Source organism: Malus domestica, chromosome 08 (assembly GCF_042453785.1).
Source record: "Malus domestica chromosome 08, GDT2T_hap1".
Taxonomy (NCBI): Eukaryota; Viridiplantae; Streptophyta; class Magnoliopsida; order Rosales; family Rosaceae; genus Malus; species Malus domestica.
Window position 1 is genome coordinate 20322756 of NC_091668.1, and position 23173 is coordinate 20345928.

The following is a 23173-nucleotide window of genomic DNA, read 5'->3' on the forward strand; positions in this document are numbered from 1 at the left end:
GGTAAAGATATTTGCAATTTGCTCTTCTGATTTGCAGTAGAGCAGTTCAATCACATTCTCTTGCAAAGCTTCCCTTATGAAATGGTATTTCCTTTTGATGTGCTCTTCTGATGGAAGACAGGATTCCTTGTCATGGCTATGGCAAATGTATTGTCACACATTAGAGGTGTGGCATCTACTTGCATCTCTCCAAAGTCTTTTAGAACAAACCTAAGCCAAATAGCTTGTGAAGTGGTGATAGGAGCATATTTATGCGACTTAGTTAGCTTGTTCTTGTGCATTTATGTTGTTATTTCTTAGTCAATTATGTATTTTAAGCTATTTTCGTGTGTTTGTAGGTCCTAATAACAAAGTTGGCAAGAAAGTGCATTTTGGAGCAATTTTGGGCTGAAATGGATTGCATGCATATGGAGCAAGTTGGATGGACGTTTTTGGTGTTTTAAAAAGGGTTTCAACATATGCAAAAATCTGAATAATGAAGTTGAAGTGTGGAAGTGTGCAGATACATACACTTAAGGAACAATTTGAAAGGAAAAGAAGTGAAAGATGTCATTTGTTGGATTGTTTTACAAGTTGTATTCACATTTCCATCAACTACAAACATAATTGCAAGTTGAAATGATGCATAGCATGTGTGTGAAAGTGTCTAGCAGCACGTGCATGTGTGAAGAGGTGTAAAGTGGCCAAAAGTTGGTGTTTGCAAGATGAAATGATGAAAAACATGTGTGTGAAAGTTGTCTAACAGCTAGTACATGTGGAAGTGAGCTGGAACACAAGGCAAAGAGTGCAGAAAATCAAGTTTGAAGGCACATGGACAGCTCCTTTGCCGTGCACTCCATCCATTGTTGCAGCAACCTTTTACCTTTCCTTTGTCTACCATGTGCACAATATTCTTGTCCACTCCTTGCACTCAATTGCTACACCATTCATTGTTCCCTCCATCATTTCAGATTTCATGCATCATTTCATCACTTTAACCTCCACTCCTTGCACTAATTGATTCACCACTTACTCACGTTTCCACCCATGCCATGCATAATCACCCTTGTCCCCTTCATGCACCAGATTTCTTGCACTCATTTCATGCACTATTACACTCATTACCCCTCATTGTCGTGCACCACCCTTGTCTCCTTCATTATTTCTGATTTCATGCACCAATACATTGAATCATTGCACTCAATTGCTGCACACTTCTTGTCTCCTTCACCCATCAGATTTCATACTACTTTTACCTCCACTACATGCACTCATTGATGCACCATCCACCACCTTTGGACTCCCATGCCGTGCATCATGACTCTTGCTGCACCTTTGACTCATTTCTGCACCATTCCACCTCCATTTCCTTTCTCTACCATGTGCACAATCATTCATGTTCTCTACTTGCATTCATACCTGCAACACCACTCCATTTTACCCCCATGCTTTGCATCATCACTTCATTTTCACCCTTGAATCATTGCACACACCACCAATCTCCCCTCCTTACCGTGCACTTCCTCTATAAAAGGAAGTGTGTGTGGCAGCCATAGATTTTAGTTTTTGCTTGATCATTCATCCCCATTTCAATACAACCTTCATCCAAACACATCCATTCATCTTCACATCCATTCCTCCATACAAACAAACCTTCAAACACTCATCAACACCTTGTGCCGTAGCAAAGGAAAGGAAGGAAAGTGCTTGGCCGTGCTTGGCCGTGCTTGCTGTCCAACTTGGATCGTTGGAGCGTTTAGGTGTTTTTTTTCTTTTGTTTCCAATGTTTAAATTCATTTTCTTTCGTTTTGTTATGAACATGAGTGGCTAAACCCCTCTTAGCTAGGGGTGATTTCAAAGCCATGATTATGTGTGTAATATGATTTGATAAATTCCAGTTATGAACTCTTGAATCGTGAATGCAATTGGCTTAACTATTTGATTGATAACTTATTTTTATTTGTTGATTAAGGGTCGACACTTAATTGGCATGCATAAATCCGATTCTAGAATATAAGAAAGTTTCATATAATCGTTACAAACTTATATTCATAAGTAGTGAAGGTCGCTTATAAACGATCGCGTTAAATTTAATTCTAGCATGAGTGACATGATGTTATAGTTGCAAGTGCTTTGTCAATGCTTATGATTTTCATTAAACGTAATGATCTTTAATTGTATCTCTATTATGATGTCATGTAGGGAACTTTTGAAGAATGTTTTGGTTTGTCGAATGATGTCATCCAATCCAATAAAACAAGGAAAATCTGAGGGTTAACTAGTGATGTCACAGTTAATTTGGGGCATTGTCATTCATAATTCAATGAAGTAGTAATTAGAAATCGAGTTGTTTGCATACATGTCATGTGTGGAGAAAAAGCCTCTAGCTATCCCATCCATCATCTTATTTCTCAAATTCGTTTTACAATCTGTCTATTTTTTCATACTTGTTTGTTTGTTTCAACTTCATCCAAATCAAAATCCCCCTTTTAGTTTCTTGTTTCAAAGTGTTTCAACTCTGTTTTGTTTGTGTTTTTTATTGTTTTAGGTGAAGCCAAAACCCAATTTTCGTTCAAAGTTGTGTTTAGAGTCAGAAACTGCCCAACAAGTGTTTTTAGGTAGTTTTGAGTGTTTTAAAGTTGTTTTAAGTCTTTTGAACCTATTTTGAGTCCCTTGAGTCTATTCAAACGTTTTTAACTTTGTTTTTATGTTTTTGAGTCAGTTTAGAGGTTATTAGCAAGCCCTCCTAATCCTCGGTCCAGAATGATCCCTACTTATACATATACTACAATTGTCAAAAGAGGGTTTAATTTGTGTGTTAAGTTAATTTTCACATCAAGTGGCTTCTGCAACTGATATTCAACTTCTGCAATGGACAAAGCAACACTTTGCTGCTTCACTGAAGCCCAGGAGAAAATCCCTGAACCAAGAGTGAAAGCATACCCTAAGGTGCTTCTTATATCATCATCACTACCACCCCAATCATTGTCATAGAATCCAACTAGAATGGCAGCCTCACCTTTGTCATACTTGATACCATAATCAATGGTTTCTGCAATGTATCTGAGTACCCTTTTGGCTATTCCTATATGAATTTTAGTTGGATTATGCATGAACCTAGAGAGTAAACTTGCTGCAAATATCACATTAGGTTTAGTGGCAGTTAGGTAGAAGAAACTTCCAACGATTTTCCTGTAAAGATTGGAGTCTGCAAGTTCTGTTCCATCATCTTTGATGAGTTTCTCATTTGAGATCAGTAGTGTAGCTACTGATTTGCAACCTTTAAGACCAAACTTGTCTAATAAGGTCTGAGCATATTTCTTTTGGTGGATAAATATCCCTTCAATTCCCTAGACAACTCCAATTCGAAGAAAATGATATAATAACCCAAGTCTGACATTTCATACTTCTGCATCATGTCTTCTTTGAACTATTTCATCATATTTTCATTGTTGCCAGTGAATACTACATCATCAACATAGATTGCAAGTATGAGGATATCAGTTCCATTCTCTCATTTCACATATACAGTAGCTTCACTAAGACTTTTCTTGAATCCTCTCTATGAGAAGTAAGTGTCAATCTCACTGTACCAAGCTCTTGGAGCTTACTTGAGCCCATATAGTGCTTTTCTTAACCTGTAAACCTTGTTTTCTTCATTTTTAACTTCAAAGCCTTGAGGTTGATCAACATAAACTTCCTCATCAAGTACACCATTCAAAAATGCATATTTGACATTAACTTGTTATAGGTTCCACCCCTTTTGTGCAGCAAGAGCAATCAAAGTTCTAATGGTGTCTAGTCTAGCTACTAGAGCAAAGGTCTCATTGAAATCAACTCCTGGTTGTTGAGAGTAGCCCTTTGCCACCAATCTTGCTTTGTTTTTCTGCACCGTGCCATCCAAGTTAAGTTTAGCCTTATACACCCATTTGACACCTATCACAGGCTTGTCACTACGTCTATTGACTATTTCCCAAGTGGAGTTTTTCTCAATCATTGCCATTTCATCTTCCATAGCTTTCTTCCAAGCTATATGACCCTCAGCTTCTTCAAAGTTCTCAGGCTCAACTATGCATAAATTGCACATTGCATATATCTCACTCAAGCTCTTCAGTTTCATAGGAGTAGAGCTAGGAGTGGAGCTTTGGGAGATAGAATTTTGTGTATTTTAGGAACTTTCACTCTGAGATTAAGGTGAAGCATGCTGAGGTGATTGCTGCAACTAAAATTGTTGAGATTGATTTGGTGAGTGAGTAGAGATTTGAGTTTGTGATTCCACTCCATTTCTTGTTCCACCAATTGTCATTGGTACAGATATCTCAACTTCTACACCATCTTCCTCATTCCACTTTGTGTCTTCATTGAAGACCACATATCTTGAGATGTTGATTTTTTATGTTTTCAGGTTGAATAGTCTATACCCTTTTTCACAGTTACCATACCATACAAAAATACACCTACCAATTCAAGATCAAGCCCCAAAGGCCCTTGAAGAAAGCACCATCGTTTATCATCCGTTCATCCAAGATCAAGCCCCGACGGCCCTTGGATCAACAACATCAACAAATCCACACATCCAACCGTTCTTCAAGATCAAGCCCAAAAGCCCTTGAAGATCTGTTCATCACCGTTATTCAAGATCAAACCTTAACGGCCCTTGAAGAAAGCACCATCGTTCATCATTCGTTCATCCAAGATCAAGCCCCGACGGCCCTTGGATCAACAACATCAACAAATCCACACATCCAACCGTTCTTCAAGATCAAGCCCAAAAGCCCTTGAAGATCCGTTCATCACCGTTATTCAAGATCAAACCTTAACGGCCCTTGAAGAAACACCCATCCTCAAGATCAAGCCCCAACGGCTCCTTGAAGATCCGCTCAAATCCACCTTCAAAGATCAAGCCCACGGCCCCTTGAAGAAACATCCAACAGTTCATCCAAGATTAAGCCTCGACGGCTCTTGGATCAACGAAACATCCACAAATCAACACCTTACGGAGATCGAATCAGAGGATCAAAGTTAAAAGAGATTGTAACCCAAAATCATCAAACACAAATATTATTTTGTGCACGTTGTTCTTGTCTCTTTCGTTTCAGGAATTTTCCGTGTTCACAGGTACATTCACATTAGAACATAAGTTCGAGTCGTAAATTGACGAGATTTTTTATTTAATTGGTATTTTTGCATAACCTTAGGCCATCTACAACCGAAATGACACAAAAACCGTCTCCAACCGAGGGCTAGGGCGAAGGGCACGTGGGCCCCACCGAGCCAAAAAGAGGAATCAAGCCAATCGACTAGCCCAAATTTTTGAAACCAACAGCTAGCTGACGTTAGTTAGCCGTTGGATTTGATAATTTTTTTCTACCAAATTTTTAAAACAAAAAAATTTAAAAATTCCTATTTTTTCCCTATAAGTACCTAAGCCATTCCTAAACCATTTCTCTCATAATTTTCACAATTTCATACTATCTCACTTCATTCTATTTCAATTCTTCACATTCTATTTTCTTACCTCTTCCAATAATCTTCCTTCAATTTTTTCAATAATTTTCAAATGGCCACATCTACAATGAAAGGTAGAGCTTGGATCCGAAAAGAAGATGAAGTTCTTTGCAGGACTTATAGATGGGTCTTGGAAGATAGTGTGAGGGAGAGTTCTCAAACAAGTGAAGGTGTTTGGACTCGTACGTCAAAAAAATACTATGTGTTCTACGAAGGCAACACTCCACCAAATACCCAAAAGCACGAGAGTTGTTCTTCAAGATGGAAGAAACATCTTCATTCAAGTTTGAATAAATGTCATCAAACACTGTTAACGGCTGCAAGTAGACATTAAAGCAGCGCCAATTACTACGACAAAGTAAGTATTTTCACAATTTATTTTAAATATTTAATTATATTACATTTAATTTCATAAATTAATTTTCTTTAATTTTTGTTATTATATTTTCTACGTACGCCAAGCGGAGGAATTGTATATGGAGGACAACTTGAAACCCTTTCAGCATCACAGTTGTTGGGAAATTTGTAAAGGGTGGGTGTTATTTGAAGATCCACCTCAACATATAGTAGGTCCTATGCGGGTGTTCGGAACTGCATCCTCAGCTGTAGATGGGGATGAAGATGGATCTCCTACCATTCAAGAAACAATGGTAGAAAATCCGTCTACGGGTGAAGGTTCCATACCTAGGGTTATGGGACAAAATAAGGTTCGAAAATTGAAGGAAAATGGCAAGGCAAAGGATGATATCGCCTTTCAACAAGAAATGATGGCCTCTTTGCGATTAATGGCGGAGCAAAATGTCATTGTCGTGGAAGAAAGGAACCGTAGGCATGAAGAACGTGGCAAACAAATACAAGAAAAGATAGATGATAGGAATATGCAAAGAAACACTTTTGATTACACTCCAATGAGTAAGGCCTCTTTTAATAGGAAAAAGAGGAAAATTATGGCCCGATAGTTGTTATTTACCTCCGACTATAATCCTACAACGGCGGATGATGATGATTATAAACTTTAAATTTAAGTTGTTGTAGTTTTTAAATTTAAGTTGTTGTAGTATTTAAATTTAAGTTGTTGTAGTATTTAAATTAAAATAATAAATTATGTTTGGTCCTATGATCCTTTGGCTTCCTCAGTTAGAGATGATTTTTTGTTACAAGGCTAAGTTTTGCCTATGACTCTGTTGGAGATGGTAATAAATATGGCTTGACATGGTTTAATAAAGGGAACTTTAACGAAAAGCACCCGGTACTGTTCACTTTAACGAAAAACCACATTTTTACACTAAAAAGTCAATCCTGGTACTATTCACTTTACCCTTTATTTTGTCCTTATCATTAAAACTCAAAATTTTCAAGCCCTTTTCATTAGTTCTTCTTTTAATAAAATATTAATTTCTTGAATAGTTATAGGATTAATACGAATCATCTGATCATTCTTCAGTTCAATATGGTCTTAGGAGTTTGCGCAACATTTGTACGTAATTTATGTTATAAACTTTCGTACGCAAAAAGGCCAACTATAAAAAAAATCACAAATTCTGAAATCAGATGGGGTATGATTGGAAAGTGATAGAAATCACTTCTAGTGTTCCTGTAATGAAAATCTGCAGTCTTGAACCCAGACATATCCAGAGATATTGATAAGGGATGATTGATTTGATTTCTCTTTTATTTCTTAATATTTAATTAGATTTGATTGAAAACTTGAAAGAGATGCTTTAAGCAAAAAATTCGAAAGAGATGGAGCACCTCTAACCGTTACAAAGAGAACTTTAACAAAAAAAAATTTAATACTGTTTATTTTAACGAAAAATTATATTTTTATACTGAAAAATCAATCTTAATACTAATCATTTTACCTTTTACTTTATCCTTATCGTTAAAACTCAAAGTTTTCAAACTATTTTTATTAGTTTTCCTTCTTTATAAATCCCCTAGGAGATAAGAAAGAGATATCTCTGAATCTCTTCCACCAAAGCTCACGAACAAGTGATTCGAGCCCTTAAAATTTCATCTAACGGCTAAAAACAAAAACCTCTTTTAAAAGTTATAATAATTTTAATCGTTGGATCAAATTTCAAGAGCTTGGATCACTTGATATGTGAGATTTGGTGGAAAAGATTTGAAGAGGATCTCTTTCCGGAATAGGCCACCCAATACCCTTCCATCCCACATTAAACCCTCCTGATCTCATTTAGCAGTTCGGACTATACTGGCTATTTCATTCGGATATGATAAATATTCATCAGATAGTACTGATTAAATTAATCGCACGTTTAATGATGTATTGGATTAAAAAACTGACTATTTAAAAAATTAAAAGAAAACATAAAATAAAAAAAAATTGAAAGAGGAGGGCCAGTGGCTGCATCAGTGCCATAAGATTATCGTCATGGATTTCTTTGAGATTTACCTTTGTTTTCCCAATTTACTGCTCATTTTCGTTGAAATTGTTCAGAATCCTCACCTTCATATGAAATTTGTTTAGTATAATGTTATTTTTTGTCGGTGGTGATCTAAAGCGTGGGTGCGAGCTGGGGTTTAGGCTCCCCAATTTACAAAGATGCAAAACCCATGAAATTGTTTATATTAATGAAGCTTTTGATGAATTTGAGTAGTGAACTTGGACTTTAATTTGTTGCAGCAACATCGTAGAAGAATAAATCTGAGTTTTTCTATTTTATTTTTTCCTACAGTCATCGGTACACCGGGATTGAAACTGTAAAAGTGTTGACGAGAGATATTGCTGAATATATATTGACGACTAGGGAAGGAAACGTGGAGAGGAGGGAGGAAGCAAGAGAGAGAGAAGATAAAAGATCTTTGGGACGGAGAAAGAAGAAAGAACCTCAGTGCGTTTCTAACCCCGACTAATTAGTACCGAGTTTTTGGAGTGTATTAACTAGCGGGTGTCAACTGTATTAAAAAAGGCTGACCGCATTATTAAGTAGGTGACTATTTATCCGGTAAGGACACCAAATAACCAGTTTTGTATTATTAGTTATATCCGATGCTCTAGACGGTGTGCCAAATAAGAGGCATTAGGCTCCATGCCGAGCCCAATTTCTCAATCGGGCAATAATCTATCTATGGGTCTAACTTCTAATTTATGTGACGAAAGGTTGACATTAGTGTGACAATACCATTAGGAATAACATGCAATCTCAACATTATTGTCAGTCTATAATGAGTCTTAGCACATTCCCCCATCATCTTAGCAGAAATAATATTGTTTGTTCAAATTTTTTCAGTGTATTTTTGTATTTTTGTATTTTGTAGGAAACATCAAATTAAATAAAAAAATTCATAATAATTAATTTTTAATTGTGAAAAATGTGAAACAAATATGCAAACGCTCGTGATGGTGTCATCTACATTTTGATGATGGGTACATTGTCGCTTAGATTTTTAAGACTCAAAACTCTCATCAACAATGTTTTTAGGTGGAGTTGAAAATTCATAATAATTAATTTACAAGTGCAAAAAATGTGAAAAAACTATGCCAACACTCATGATCGCATCTTGTACGCTTTGATAATGATTACATTGTTCTTTGGATAATAGGGTTTAGGGTATGTAGATACTAATTTAATGACAATATATAGATATTACTTGAGTGGCAATGTGATATGTAGATATTTAGTAATTTAGTATAACGTTTTTTATTTAGAGGCTAGCATACGGTTTAGGCATAGTACCACGTTGAATTCCTCTAGGTTTCCACCTCTCTTATCTTCTCATAATCTCGATTGTCTTTTAACTCATGCATGGGAGAATTGAAGATGCAGTTTGACAATAATATAATAGTTATAATAAGGGAGCGTTAACGAAAATGGCTTGGGCTAACTTTTATTTAATGAAAAACCACCCTAAACTATTATTTAATAAAAAAGGCTTAAATTTTAACGATAAGGACACAAAACTTATCTTTTAGGCCCTACAAAAACTAAAACACACGGGCTCAAAAAAAAAAAACCAAACCGGATAACAATTGATATATTCCAAAATTGCCCCTAACGGAGCCTATCCCAGGCTCGTTAGCCAAACTAACGGTTACAATCCCAAAATCACTCCTCCATCCAACGCCATTATGATCGGCATACCTACCCCTTCAAACCGCACTAAAAAACCGAAACCTCCATTGCTCGAAACCTCAAGTTCTCAAACCAATTTCAACTTCGATTCAAGTTTTCAAACAATAATCTACACATCAAATCCGGAATTCCTCAACCCAAAAACTGCATTTGAAGACGAAAAACTGAAAAAATTCAAGATATATATTTGCAGAGTCCAAATTGGAGAAACAAAGCTATGAACCTAGAAATAAGTTGTGTCGAACCAATGGGAATTCTTGAACGATAGCTTTTGGAGAGGCGAGAAGCGACTTCTCTACGAAATACCACGTCGAAAAATTAACCCTCCGCCGCCGCAGGTGGCGTCGGTTTGGGCGGTTCCGACGGCAAAACCAATGATCTCCCCGTCGAACTCCGGTGACGAGTAGGTGATGTCTTCGAGTTCGTCGCCGATCAGAGCATCGTCGGAGATTATGGACGAGAACGAGAGGCTGAGGAAAGAGAACATGTAGCTCATTAAGGAGCTGGCGGAGGTAAAGTCCCTCTGCAACAACATCTTCACCATGGTATCGAATTACGCTTGCGCCCAATCGGAGAGCGGTTTCCCAGAGCTAAAACTGCTCGATTTGATGCCCAAGAAACGTTTCTCCAGAAAGAAGGAGAACGAAGAGGAGGAAGAGGCGTGTCCGAAGCTTTTCGGGGTGGTGATTGGGGCCAAGCGCGCGAGAGAGGCCGGTGGCGACAACGTAGAGAACGATGAGACCGACTTGCGGCTTTAGCAACCGAGCGCTAGCGAGGTTAAATCAGAGTCGTTGGATATTGGTCATAAGGAAACGCCGTGGCTGAAATAGTGCCACATGGCTAATCAGAGGGTGTGTAATTGATCATCAGTTAGAAGCAATGGTAGATATTAGATGGAGTTGTACTTGGAAGAACCAGGATTGAGGCACGTGTTAAAAATGGGTTCACGTGCGTCGTCAACCTCTAGGGGGGCCCATTCCCTTCAAGAAGTTTCTTAGACTTTCTTCTCTTTTTGCTTTATGAATTTTAGAAATAACACTTTTGTTTTGTCTTTTGCCTTTTGATTTTGCATGATATTCCACATAGAATATGATCAAATGTTCCCCACTTCCCACAAAGACAGAAAAAGAAAAAGGTGAAATAATAAATCTACTAGAAATCAAAGTTGGGAAAGACCATATCCAAAGCAACGAATCAATATGAAAGATTTAACGGCTCAAAATTCTTGTGTTTATCGGTAATATAAAATCCTTTTATTTTTGTGTCACCTGATTTTTCAACCTTTCATTGACTATTTCTATAACTGAACACGATTATTATCATTATTTCTTAAACTGAACACTTGTACTATCACTATTTCTTAAACTGAATACTAACTATTTCGTAAACTGAATATTAATTATTTCGTAAACTAAACATTGACTATTTCTTAAACTGAACCGACTATTTCTTAAAGTGAACACTAGTACTAACACTATTTCTTAAATTAAACACTGATTATTTCTTAAACTGAACGCTGACTATTTCTATAACCGAACACGAGTATTATCATTGTTTCTTAAACTGAACACTGGTACTATCACTATTTCTTAAACTGAATACTGACTATTTCGTAAATTGAACATTGACTATTTCGTAAATTGAATCGACTATTTTGTAAACTGAATTGACTATTTCTTAAATTGAACACCAGTACTATCACTATTTCTTAAATTAAACACTGATTATTTCTTAAATTGAACACTGACTATTTATATAACTGAACACGAGTATTATCATTATTTCTTAAACTGAACACTTGTACTATCACTATTTCTTAAACTGAATACTAACTATTTCGTAAACTGAATATTAACTATTTCGTAAACTGAACATTGACTATTTCGTAAACTGAACCGACTATTTCTTAAACTGAACTTACTATTTCTTAAAGTGAACACTAGTACTATCACTATTTCTTAAATTAAACACTGATTATTTCTTAAACTGAAAGCTGACTATTTCTATAACTGAACACGAGTATTATCATTATTTCTTAAACTGAATACTGATACTATCACTATTTCTTAAACTGAATATTGACTATTTCGTAAACTGAACATTGACTATTTCGTAAACTGAATCGACTATTTTGTAAACTGAATCGACTATTTCATAAACTGATTCGACTATTTCTTAAATTGAACACTAATACTATCACTATTTCTTAAATTAAACACTGATTATTTCTTAAACTGAACACTGACTATTTCTATAACTGAACACGAGTATTATCATTATTTCTTAAACTGAACACTTGTACTATCACTATTTCGTAAACAGAATACTGACTATTTCGTAAACTAAACATTGACTATTTCGTAAACTAAACATTGACTATTTCGTAAACTGAACCGACTATTTCTTAAACTGAACTCTGACTATTTTTTAAACAGAACGCCCACTATTTCTAGAATTGAACACATGTATTATCATTATTTCTTAAATTGAACACTGGTACTATCACTATTTCATAAATTGAATATTGACTATTTCGTAAACTAAATTTTGACTATTTCTTAAATTAAAAATTGACTATTTCTTAAATTGAACTGTGATACTACCAGGAAGGATATACATGATGGGAAAGAGAAGAGGAAGCTTATCAAGCATTTGAGTGTATCTCATTACCATGATTCCAGCTCCGGTTACAATACCCATTAGGAAATTAGGAACCACAAGCTTATGAGCGTGCAAGGCGCACACCAATCTGTGTTCAGTTTCAGAAATAGTCAATTTACAAAATAGTGTAATACTGTGTTCAGTTTCAGAAATAGTAATCGAGTTCAGTTTTAGAAATAGTACCCTATTTAGTTTCAGAAATAGTCGGTTTAAGAAATAGTGTAGTACTCATGTCAATTTCAGAAATAGGAACTGCGTTCAGTTTCAGAAATAATATCCGTATTCAATTTCAGAATTAGTCGATTTAAGAAATAGTGTAGTACTAGTGTTCATTTTTTTCAGAAATAGTCAATGTTTAATTTTAGAAATAGTATAATACATGTGTTCAGTTTTAACAATAGTGATAATACTAGTGTACAATTTAAGAAAGTGACAATCTCGTGTTCAATGATCAGTTTAAGAAATAGTGTAGTATTAGTTTCAGAACTAACGCCGAAGCTAGAGCCTAACTTTTTGTTCCAATCTAAGTTCCAAGCTCTACGAAATTGATCACAACTAACGCCGTGTACACTTGCACTCTTTTCTTTTCTTTTTTAATATCTCTATATAGATATAATACTAATATTATGTATGCAACTACTACAACATATGCCTGCATTGTGACTGACGGGTAGGAAGAGAGATGAAAATTTGAGAAGTGGTGATCGCTATTTATAGATGTGGAGGTCGACTACAAACCTACTAAGGCTTAGTAGCCAAGTACTTAGCAGCCAAGTAAATATGTCGATAAATGTAGGGTAAATGACTAGGCTTGTGAAGGTATTTGTGTTAATAACATGCCAGCATAATCATCTAAGGAAATCGACACATGCATGAAAACGTGTCAATTAACTAGCAACATCATTGAACAAATGTTGCCATGTTTTGTGTAGGTCTCGCCTCCAAGCTTGCTAGACTTATTCATCCTGCGAATTTACAAAAGATATTTAATACGTTATGTATTTTTTGAAAACGGAAAACGAAAACTGGCGAGGAAAGAAGAGCCACAACAGAGTTCGATAAAAACCAGCAAAGAGAATCAAACCCAGTTGAAGTCGAAATCAGAGGCACCATCGGCAATGCTATTATATTCAACTCCAGATTCAAATCCATGGCCGCGGTGGCCAATTGGGACGAAGAGAGCCTTCTAATTGCAAGTCGGGTGGTCGACGATACAGCGGAGAGAGATTTTAAACACAGGAGATGCTCTGTCTTGGACTCCAAGACCCCACCCACAAATTCATCAAGAAGGTATCAAATAATATGGATTATTCAATCTTTCTTGAAAATTATCTTATTCGTCCCGTTGGGATTGAACGATTTTGGATTTGGATTTTGAATCTTTTGCTTTTTCTGGTTCAGAGTTGGAATCGGAATTGCCAAGATTGAAGGAGATTTGAGGTTATGGATGGTAAACGGACATTAACTTGCAGTCAGGGGCAAAATAGAAAATCCATTGCTTAGGTCATTTTAATTGGGCTGGTTTAGTATTGGATTTTGTCCTAACCATTAAATAAAGTTAGTACATGATTTTTGGTTAATATTCAAAGTTTTCAAGCCCTTATCATTAGTTTTCCTTTTGATTAGTTGCCTGTAACAGGAAAAAAAACATTAAGATCTAAAAGAGGAAAATGGAACAATTAATTAAACAAGACTTTTAAAAGAGGTGGGCGAAATAAATCCAGAGTCGCAATTTTCCTACCAAATTTTCCCAAATATGTTCATTTACAATTTAACCCGACGAAGGCCATAGGAATTACTTTACCAACTTTGTTTCCCAATCATTGAGAAAGTGGTTGATGCAGTTTTAAATAACGATCGATCGTATGCCCTAAAGTAATAGACTTGGTCATAACAAACAACACAGTCACTTAGTACTACGTAGTATTTCTATTTGCTTATAAGTAAGAGATTTTAGGTTTGATTATTGTCAAATGCAAATTTAAACTATATAATTACTAGCAAATTATGAGGCTAAGATCCCCTCCTCCTTAGTATAAATAATATCGTTTGTTAAAAAACACAATATATACGTACACCCTTTAATTTGCCTGATCAGTTTTTCCGTCAACCCCTCCCTTACCCCAGTAGGATACTACAAGTAGTATACACGATGGGGCGATGTGAGATGAATTCATGCATATTAAAGAAAACGATTGAGAACTGTTCAAGATATAACTATAGGGACTCATACATGACAAGTTTTTTGGTCGGTTAACCATATTCTGAAGATTTGGGATAACCGATATATAATTATTTATGCAAGTGACTCTCTATCACAGTGATGAAAATAAGTGTTTCCTTTGCATCACGGTGTGAGTTTAAATCTCTGTTGGCTCACTAATCTAACACCTAATCTAACAAATAAATCGTTTAACCAAAAAAGAAAGGTATATAATCATTTGTAATATTCTTTTACTACATAAATAAATTGAGATTTTATTTAAAAGAATATTTTACATTTTTTTATCTTGGCTGAAAAGCTACGACGAATTGTAAATTATCGATTTTCAATGGAATTTGTAAATAAAAATGTATATTTCTATCTCTTTTTTTATTATATATTTTTAGAAGGTGGGTTCTGCTAGTCAAATAGAGATAAAAATAAATGAGTTGCAAATTTCATCTTTTTATTGGAAGAAAATTTTCAATGTGCCAGGAATACGATCTGGCACACTAAGTGTCCTAATATAAATTGTTGAATACCTAATAAAAAAAATTCAACTATTTGTATTATAACACTTGGTGTATTAGAGTATGTTCTCAACATACTGAAAAAATTTCTCTTTCATTAAAGTGAAACTCAAATTACATTTCCAAAAATGTAAATATAATTTTTACATCTCAAATTTACATCTCTTTGTTGGAAATGCCCTAATCATCCCGACTACTACACTATATTTAAGAAATTATTGTTACCCCATCAAATAGTTTATAATTACATGCCTTTATTTTACTTATAATGGCTCACTTTTATAATGAACACATGGGTGTGCTTTTCCATCAAACCGAAATTGACTTTAACTATATCATCTAAGCCCCATTTTTATAGGATACTAATTTCAACGTACTATGTTCTATTTCGTGCACATTCTTTATTAATTGTGACCGCTAATTTTACTTGAATTGTTTATAACGGTTACAACTAGAAAGGTGTCAATGAGATGAGAAAGGGTTTGTAAAAAGAATTAGCCCGTTTTTATATTTATTACAGAATTATTATGCAAACTTCAAAATAGTTATTATGCACTCTTTTTTAGTGAAAAATAAAGATATACCGTTTAGATTTAATTCTAACCACTTTGCACACCACTTAATTAATACATTTGAGTCTCACTTGTATAAATAAAACGCAAGTCTCTAAACCTCTATTGGAGAGGTGACCAACAAATGTAATTCCAATATTATTTGTCAAAGAAAATAATCAAGGGATATGTAGTTATATTCTAATAACAATTCTGCTTTCTTTTCCATATATTTGACATGATGAGACCTATAAACTACAAGAAACATGTAGGAGCTGAGTTTTTAATGGACTGACTTTGTAGGAACTGATGTTCTAAGGAACTGAGATCTAATTTATAAGTAATGCTGAGTTTTAGTGAACCCATTCTTGTTACTTGAGAGCATATCCAATGACTCAAAATTCATATTTGAGTTCAAATATAAGGTAAAGTATCTCAGATGCACATGAGATTTGGTTTCGAGGCAAAGTGATATCCAAATTTGAGTTTCAATATGAGATGGGTTGTTAGTGGAGCCATGCTAACAAGAAAAAAATTTATTAAAAAAATTAGGATTTGAGTATTGAGTCCATTGTTTTCTCTTCCAATGCAAAACCTTAAATCTTAAAACTCAAAATGAGTCTAAGGCCTTCCACAGCGGTGCAAGTGAGTGTGATTATTACATATAGGAATCAAATATCCTGAGTTGATTTCTATAACACTATTGTTACACTATTGTTAGTTCAATTTATTAGTACCACACTCATGAGTTTGATATATTGGTATATCACTCAAATTTTCTGAACTATAGAAGTGTAATTCCTATATGAGTTTAATATATTGGTATTACACTCATTTTTTTGGGTCTACTGTAGACGACTTTATAATTTAAGTCTTTACATTGGAAAAGAAAACCAAAATACATAAATCCACTACCCTTTTTAGACTGAATATAAGAGTTTAGGCTTCAAATCTGAGTCCTTATATTGAAGATGCTCTTAATTTTACACACAAAATTGAACTCAGTTCCAATGGTTCTATATATTTAGTTTCCATACATAATTTAGTTTTTTTTTCCTTAACAAATAATATTATCTATACTAAAATGATGAGGGAGTGTGTTAAGCCTCACAATAGGCTAACAATAATATGAATTAAATTCTCCTTTGACACTAAACCGTAGTACTAAGAGCATCTCCAGTGTAGTCCCTAAATATAGACAACCACCGTATAAAATGGGTATAAAACAAATATAGGGACAAAATGAATCTCCAATGGATCGGAAAGTAAGTTCCTAAAGTATAGAGACTCAACGAATACATAATGTTTGTCCTCACATATAGGAATTGTATAAGAACAACCTTAAGTGGAAAACATGCCCACAATCTTGATTATAACTTTTAGTTAATTAAAAAATGGTTAACATAAACAACAAAATGTGCACTTTTAGTAAAAAACGGGACCCACAATCCTGATTGAAGATTTTGCTTTTAATTTCTTTAATTTTCATGCATTGAATTAATTAAAAAAAAGGTTAACATAAGTAAAAAAATGTGTACCTAATCAAATTATCACATAAAACTATAAAAACTTCAAATTTAGGGATTCTACTATAAGGATTCTACCATTAAAGTTAATATTCCTTTAAGGAGAATCTGGTTAAATTGGGTTTGGTTAGTCGGGTTAGGTTGGATTGGGGATGGACAGACAAATGTTAAACCCAACTCAACCCAATCAATGAACAAGTTGAAATTGGGTTGGGTTCGAGCTAGTTATAACTAAAAAAAATCCGCTTGTTCGGGTTTAAAGTCGGATTGGATATGGATGGGTTCGGATTGGCCCAACCCAAGTTGCACCCCTAATATTCATTATATTATAATGACGAAATTAGTATCTATTATATTGTAATACATCAATTAAACGAATATATTTTTAATATTAACGAAGATGAATATAACCGTTAACCGATGACAAATTCATTATCCGATGAATATGATTATGAATAACATCTAATAGTTAATTTACAGTTATAGATATGATTAATTTTTATGATTATGAAGATAGATATAATATTTTCGTCTTTAAATTGAACCGTTGCCATTCTAAAACGCAAATTTCACTATAATATTTAAAATAATAAAATGATAATTACTCTTATTATTTTCAAACATTTTACCTTCTCGGTGCTTTAGTCTAATGCACATAAAAAGCAACCCTCTGCAAGCACAAAATCAAGAAAGTCCCTCTCTGTCTCTCTGTCTCCCTCTCTGGCTCTCTTCCCTCTGGGCCTCTGGCTCTCTGATATCTCTGTCTCAGAGGGCTCTCTCGTCCCTCTGGCTGTCTGATATCTCTGTCTCAATGTTACGCCGCCAATGCCAAATGAGATTTGTCTTGTATTATTGCATTGGCCGAGAACATTTAATGCATGAGCCATGACTAGTATACCTGAGGTTCAATTTTCATCATTTCGGAGATCCCATATCCAGATATGTGAAAACAAAACCCTAATCTCTTCTTCAATCCCCACCGTTGAATTCATCAGTTCACTTCTACTTTATATACAACCCCCCTCTTCCTCCATTTTCAGCTCACTCAAATCCGAAAAAATCTCGTTCCTCTCTTCTCAGTTTTTCAATGGGTTCGAAAGCTCTAAATCCTAAGGCTCAGCCTTTTTTCTTGAACCGTTTTCAGACGCCTTATCTTCCTGCTTGGCCTGTATGCGCATATCGAATCGTTCATCAGCCTAGATCCTTTTTTTGCCAACTGAACTTGGTCCAACCCAACCCAACTACAAAAAGGGTGCCGAGAAAGAGTGTTGAGAGTAAGAGGAATTTTGCTCCACCAAGGTCCAGAAACCCTTTGAAGAAGCTTGAAGATGAGAACCATGTAGTGGGTGCTCCTAGGGTTCTCGCCTGGGTGCCCAAGAAAGATCTGCCGGCTGGGAAGAGGTATACAGCGTCGTATCGGAAGATAAAGAAAGATACTGTGCGCGGCTGTGATGATGGCGGTGGCAGTGGCGGTGGTTGTGTAATTCCGTTTCCTGCAAGTCCTGATCTGGAAATTAGCTCCGGTCCTACCACGATCATGATAAAAAACATCCCAAACCAATTTCAGTAAAAACTCTTTATGTTCCTGGTTTTTTGGTTGGTCAAATTACTGTTCTTGGTTTTGTTTTTATTTTTCTTTGGTTATTTTCCGTACAAGCAGTAACTTTAGTGTTCGGATTTAACGTTAAGGTTCGGTTCTTTTTACTTTATCATAGCTTGTAAGCAGGAAGTAACTGTTTTGTCTTCCTATCCTTGAATCCTTTTGTGTTAGAAACAAGACGCAAGACGCAAGTTTTTTTCTGAGGGAACATGAAACACAGATATAAGTTTATATGCTGTTTTTTTATTTTTTTATTTTGTAAATCTGGTCATACAGAAAAGTTAATAATATATATACTGTGCAGGAGGTGTGATTTGCTGACCGTCCTGAGAAATCACTGCCGTGATGAGAACCTACAGGCTTGCACCGAAGGTGTTACCACGAAATCTGAGTTCGATTTTGTTTATCTTCCAATGGATTTTAAGTAAGTTTAAAATGTTCAGTAACTGTCATTTTATGTAAGTTTAAAATGTTCAGAAACTGTGTTTTAATTAATTAAATTGTAAAAAAATTGCTAATCTGTGTCCTTTTATCCCTGTAGGCAATTTTGGAACCACAAGAGGACTGCCAATCTGGGCTATGCCTTTGTTAATTTCACCAGTTTTACTGCTGCAAAGAGATTTTACAAGAAGTTTCACAATGAACAATGGAAGGTCCGCAGCAACAAGAAAACATGTGAAATCACTTGCGCTAAGGTTCAGGTTGACGTTCTACTCTTTTACTGGGCCGGTTTTTTATTTATATATAGTTTCGAATGTTTTATTTGATGGTTTGAAATCGACTGATGTTATTGAGCTTTGATCATTTTGGTTTTGACGTGTTGTAGGGGCTCGAAGCACTGAAGAAGAACTTTGAGAGTAAAGTGTTTAGGTGCCACTCGGAGGAGTATTTGCCTGCGGTGGTGGAACCTCCATGTGACGGTGTTCTGCAGCAGCCCAAAGTCACTTCGGTGGGGACACGTGTAGGGTTGCCCTTTGTAGATTATTGATAGGGTGAGAAGTGAGAGATGTGATGGTAGTGTGTGAGGAGAGAGTAGATGGGATGACCTGTGTTTTCACTCTCCCTAGCTTGAGTACTCTAATTAGCACTTCTGATTTTGTTGCAATATCTAGGGTGAAGTGAAAACATAGAGTTTATGATCATGACTAGTCTTGTTTAGTAGTTTATTTTCTTCTCTTAAGCTAAGTTTTAATTAGCATGCATGTGTAATGTTAATCTCGGATTTGCTTAATAATTTTTTCTAAGTTTTTATGTTTCATGTAGTTAAATAGTTTCTTAAATTTTCTTAATCTCGTTTTTTCCATAGTCTAAAATATCCATAATATTCCTATATTTCCATCGAAATTTCCGTGTTTTTGGATTACCGATATTTTCGATATCATCGATATTTTAGATCTTGCTAAGTCATTCATGTATATTACCATGCAATGTATAAAGTGTAAAATATTGTACTAATTCATTATATATAAATGATTATGGTGTGTTTAAATTTCTTTCATTAATTACTACATATTTTCTATACTTACAATATTTGCCAGCTCGCTATATAATCAACTTAAATCAGTTATATTTATCATGCAATGCATTTCCTTTCAATTTTTTTTGTGATAAACTAATAAATAATTGATTAAATAAATATCTTGCAAAGTTTCAATAAAAAATTTCAAGTTTTTTTTACAATTTTTGTGATTTTTATTCAATTTTTATCGATATCAATAATATCCTGATATTTTCATTGAAATTTTCGTGTTTTTAGATTACCGATATTTCCGATATCATCGATATTTAATACCTTTGTCTTTTCAAACATATTTTAAGGAATAAGTTATAAAATTAATTGAATTATAAAGGAGAGAAGGGTAGGTTGAAATTTGAGCCTTCTCCCTCGATGGCATGCATATTTCCCATAGAAAAATTAAGGTCAGAAGACGAGAGAGCTATCATTCCTTAGTATAATGTGAAGCCAAGGGAGAGCGTCATACACGGCGCCCCAAACTGGAGTGAAGCAAATTTGGGTAAGCTTGACCTTGAGCTTGTTGCAAGAAATACCAATATGACAAAAAATAAAGGATAAAAAACTGTTTACTACCCTCATGTTTTGTGGTTTTCAACATTTAGTACATTAAGTTTTTTTCGTCTCAGATTCATACCTAAAGTGTAAATTTTAGAACAGTCTCATACATCCGTTAGTCAAACTGTTAAATTTGCCGTTAATTGTGACGTGGCGCCCATGTAGACAATGATTGGACGCTACGTGTTATTCACATTTTTTTTTCTTTCTTCTTCTTCCTTCTTCTTCTGCAACTTTTTTTTTCTTCCTTCTCCTTCTTCCTTCCTCCTTTTTTTTTTCCTCCTTCTCCTTCTTCCTTCCTCCTTCTTCCTTCCCCTTCTTCTCCTTCTTCCTTTTTCTTCCTTTTCCTTCTCCTTCTTCTTCCTCCGAATCTGGGGAAGATGAAGGTTTTTTTTTTTCTCTTCCTCCTTCTTCTCCTTCTTCTTCCTTCTTCTTCCTTCTTCTTCTTCTTCTTCTTTCTCCTTCTTCTCCTTCTTCCTTCTTCTTGCTCCAAATCTGGAGAAGATGAAGGTTTTTTTTTTCTTCTTCTTCTTCCTCCTTCTTCTTCCTTCTTCTTCTTCTTCCTCCAACTGCAACTTTTTTTTTCTTCCTTCTTATTCTTCCTCTTTCTTCCTCCTTCTTCTTCTCCTTCTTCCTTCCTCCTTCTTCCTTCCCCTTCTTCCCCTTCTTCCTTCCCCTTCTCCAAAAAAAAAAAAACCTTCATCTTCCCTAGATTCGGAGGAAGAAGAAGAAGGAAGAAGAAGGAATAAGGAGAAGAAGAGGAAGGAAGGAGGAAGGAATAAGGAGAAGAAGGAGGAAGAAAGTCGGAGGAAGAAGAAGAAAGAAGAAGGAGGAAGAAGAAGAAAGAAGAAGGAGGAAGGAGGAAGAAGGAAGAAGAAGAAGAAAAAAAAAAAAAAACTTCTCCAGATTCGGAGGAAGAAGAAGAAGAAGAAGGAAAAAAAAGGAAGAAGGAGAAGAAGGGGAAGGAAGGAGGAGGAAGGAAGAAGGAGAAAGATGAAGAAAAAAAAAGTTGCAGAAGAAGGAAGAAAAGAAAAAAAAAACAAACGTGGATGACACATGGCACCCAATCATAGTCCACATGGGCGCCACGTTACAATTAACGGCAGATTTAACAGTTTGACTAACGGATGTATGAGACTGTCCCAAATTTACACTTTAGGTATGAATCTAAGACGAAAAAAAATTGATGTACTAAATGTTGAAAACCACAAAACATGAGAGTAGTAAACAGTATTTTACCCAAAAATAAAAACCCTGCAAAAGAAAACTGACATGAAATTGACCGCGTACTTTACTCCGGCGACTAGGAGCTATAGATATATATATATATATACATATATATATATACATATATATGCGTAGATGCTGTCTTTTGGGCATTGGGAACAATGGGGAGGAAGGAAGCAAGTATTTCCTTTTCTTTCCGAGTAAGTGTTACAGTGGCATGCATGTATAATTTACACGTGTCTTGTGAATGTTTATCCAATGTCATAACCGTGATGAGCACCATTGTCCTTGTAAATTTGGCCTGCCATGCACTGTACCATATATAGCAGTTATCATATTTGAGGCATTTCAACCCATATGGCCTCTAATTCCATTCGCAAGACATTTCTACTGCAAATGATGTGTTTAAACCCGATTTTGCACTCGGCCTATAGGTTTGGAGTTGTTAGATTACAAGAAAGTTAAGATGATTTCAATAACTTTTTTAGATATTATTATGGTTTTGATAATCATAGTATTGTCTGAAGGGTTATTGATAATTATCTTGAAAGTACTTGAAGACCAGGATTGGCTTCTGGATAGAGGTTGAATTAAATTGTATAATAGGACTAGGTTCATAATTCTAACTTGAGTCGAGAAATGCAAGGCTTGATGATGGAGCTTCGTGTGAGAATAATTTTGAATATATTTAGAGAATATGTTGAGAAATTGGAATATTATTAGTATTTTACCATTCGGCAGACTTGGGTATCAAAGAATTCATCTCTATAAATACAAGGATATTTGCAACGTAGAGAGACTTTTAACTTAACACCAAAAGTTCTGCATAAAACCTTGCTTTTCGGGAACCCTTCTCACACTCTGAGAAATCACTAACTGACCTAACTCCGCCCATCACCTCTTTAGTTTGGAGTAACAGCACTCTGTTAACAATCGGCAACATCTTCATTTTGGATTAACAGCACTGGAGCTGTAGAATCAGGTGATCGAAAAGTATCTTTAGTTTGGATTAACAACACTACTTCAAGTTTGGTTGGTTATCTATCCAAGTCTTTGCCATCAAGGAGTCTTTGATTCTCTCGCTAAAAGAAGTCATCTCGTTAGCCTTCTAGATGAAGTGATGTGTTACCAGGTTATTTAATATTAGGCAAATAGAGAAACACATTGAAAAGTGCGAGGAAAATAAGGAGCATAGGAAGCGAAAAAAATTCTTGATGCCC

General features: G+C 35.2%; 2 protein-coding genes, 1 long non-coding RNA gene and 1 pseudogene across 3 annotated transcripts; 3 read left to right on the forward strand and 1 right to left on the reverse strand.

Annotated features, from left to right (window-relative positions):
* Positions 1 to 2753: 2753 nt before the first annotated feature.
* Positions 2754 to 4099, reverse strand: LOC139198086 (uncharacterized mitochondrial protein AtMg00810-like). Its single transcript, XM_070826345.1, has 2 exons — positions 3791 to 4099; positions 2754 to 3329 (listed from the first exon to the last, which is right to left on the reverse strand). The coding sequence occupies exons 1-2, from the start codon at positions 4097 to 4099 to the stop codon at positions 2754 to 2756; spliced, it is 885 nt and encodes a 294-aa protein (XP_070682446.1).
* A 1963-nt stretch (positions 4100 to 6062) lies between these two features.
* Positions 6063 to 10414, forward strand: LOC108172425 (heat stress transcription factor B-2a-like; annotated as a pseudogene).
* Positions 10415 to 13254: 2840 nt separating this feature from the next.
* On the forward strand, positions 13255 to 13846 carry LOC139197978 (uncharacterized). The gene is made up of 2 exons (XR_011583418.1): positions 13255 to 13535; positions 13647 to 13846. It is a non-coding gene; the product is annotated as an uncharacterized lncRNA (long non-coding RNA).
* A 4296-nt stretch (positions 13847 to 18142) lies between these two features.
* Positions 18143 to 19899, forward strand: LOC103411680 (protein terminal ear1-like). The gene is made up of 4 exons (XM_008350313.4): positions 18143 to 18621; positions 18960 to 19079; positions 19197 to 19356; positions 19482 to 19899. Exons 1-4 carry the CDS (start codon positions 18143 to 18145, stop codon positions 19641 to 19643), a joined length of 921 nt encoding a protein of 306 aa, XP_008348535.3. The 3' UTR covers positions 19644 to 19899.
* The last annotated feature ends 3274 nt before the right edge of the window (positions 19900 to 23173 follow it).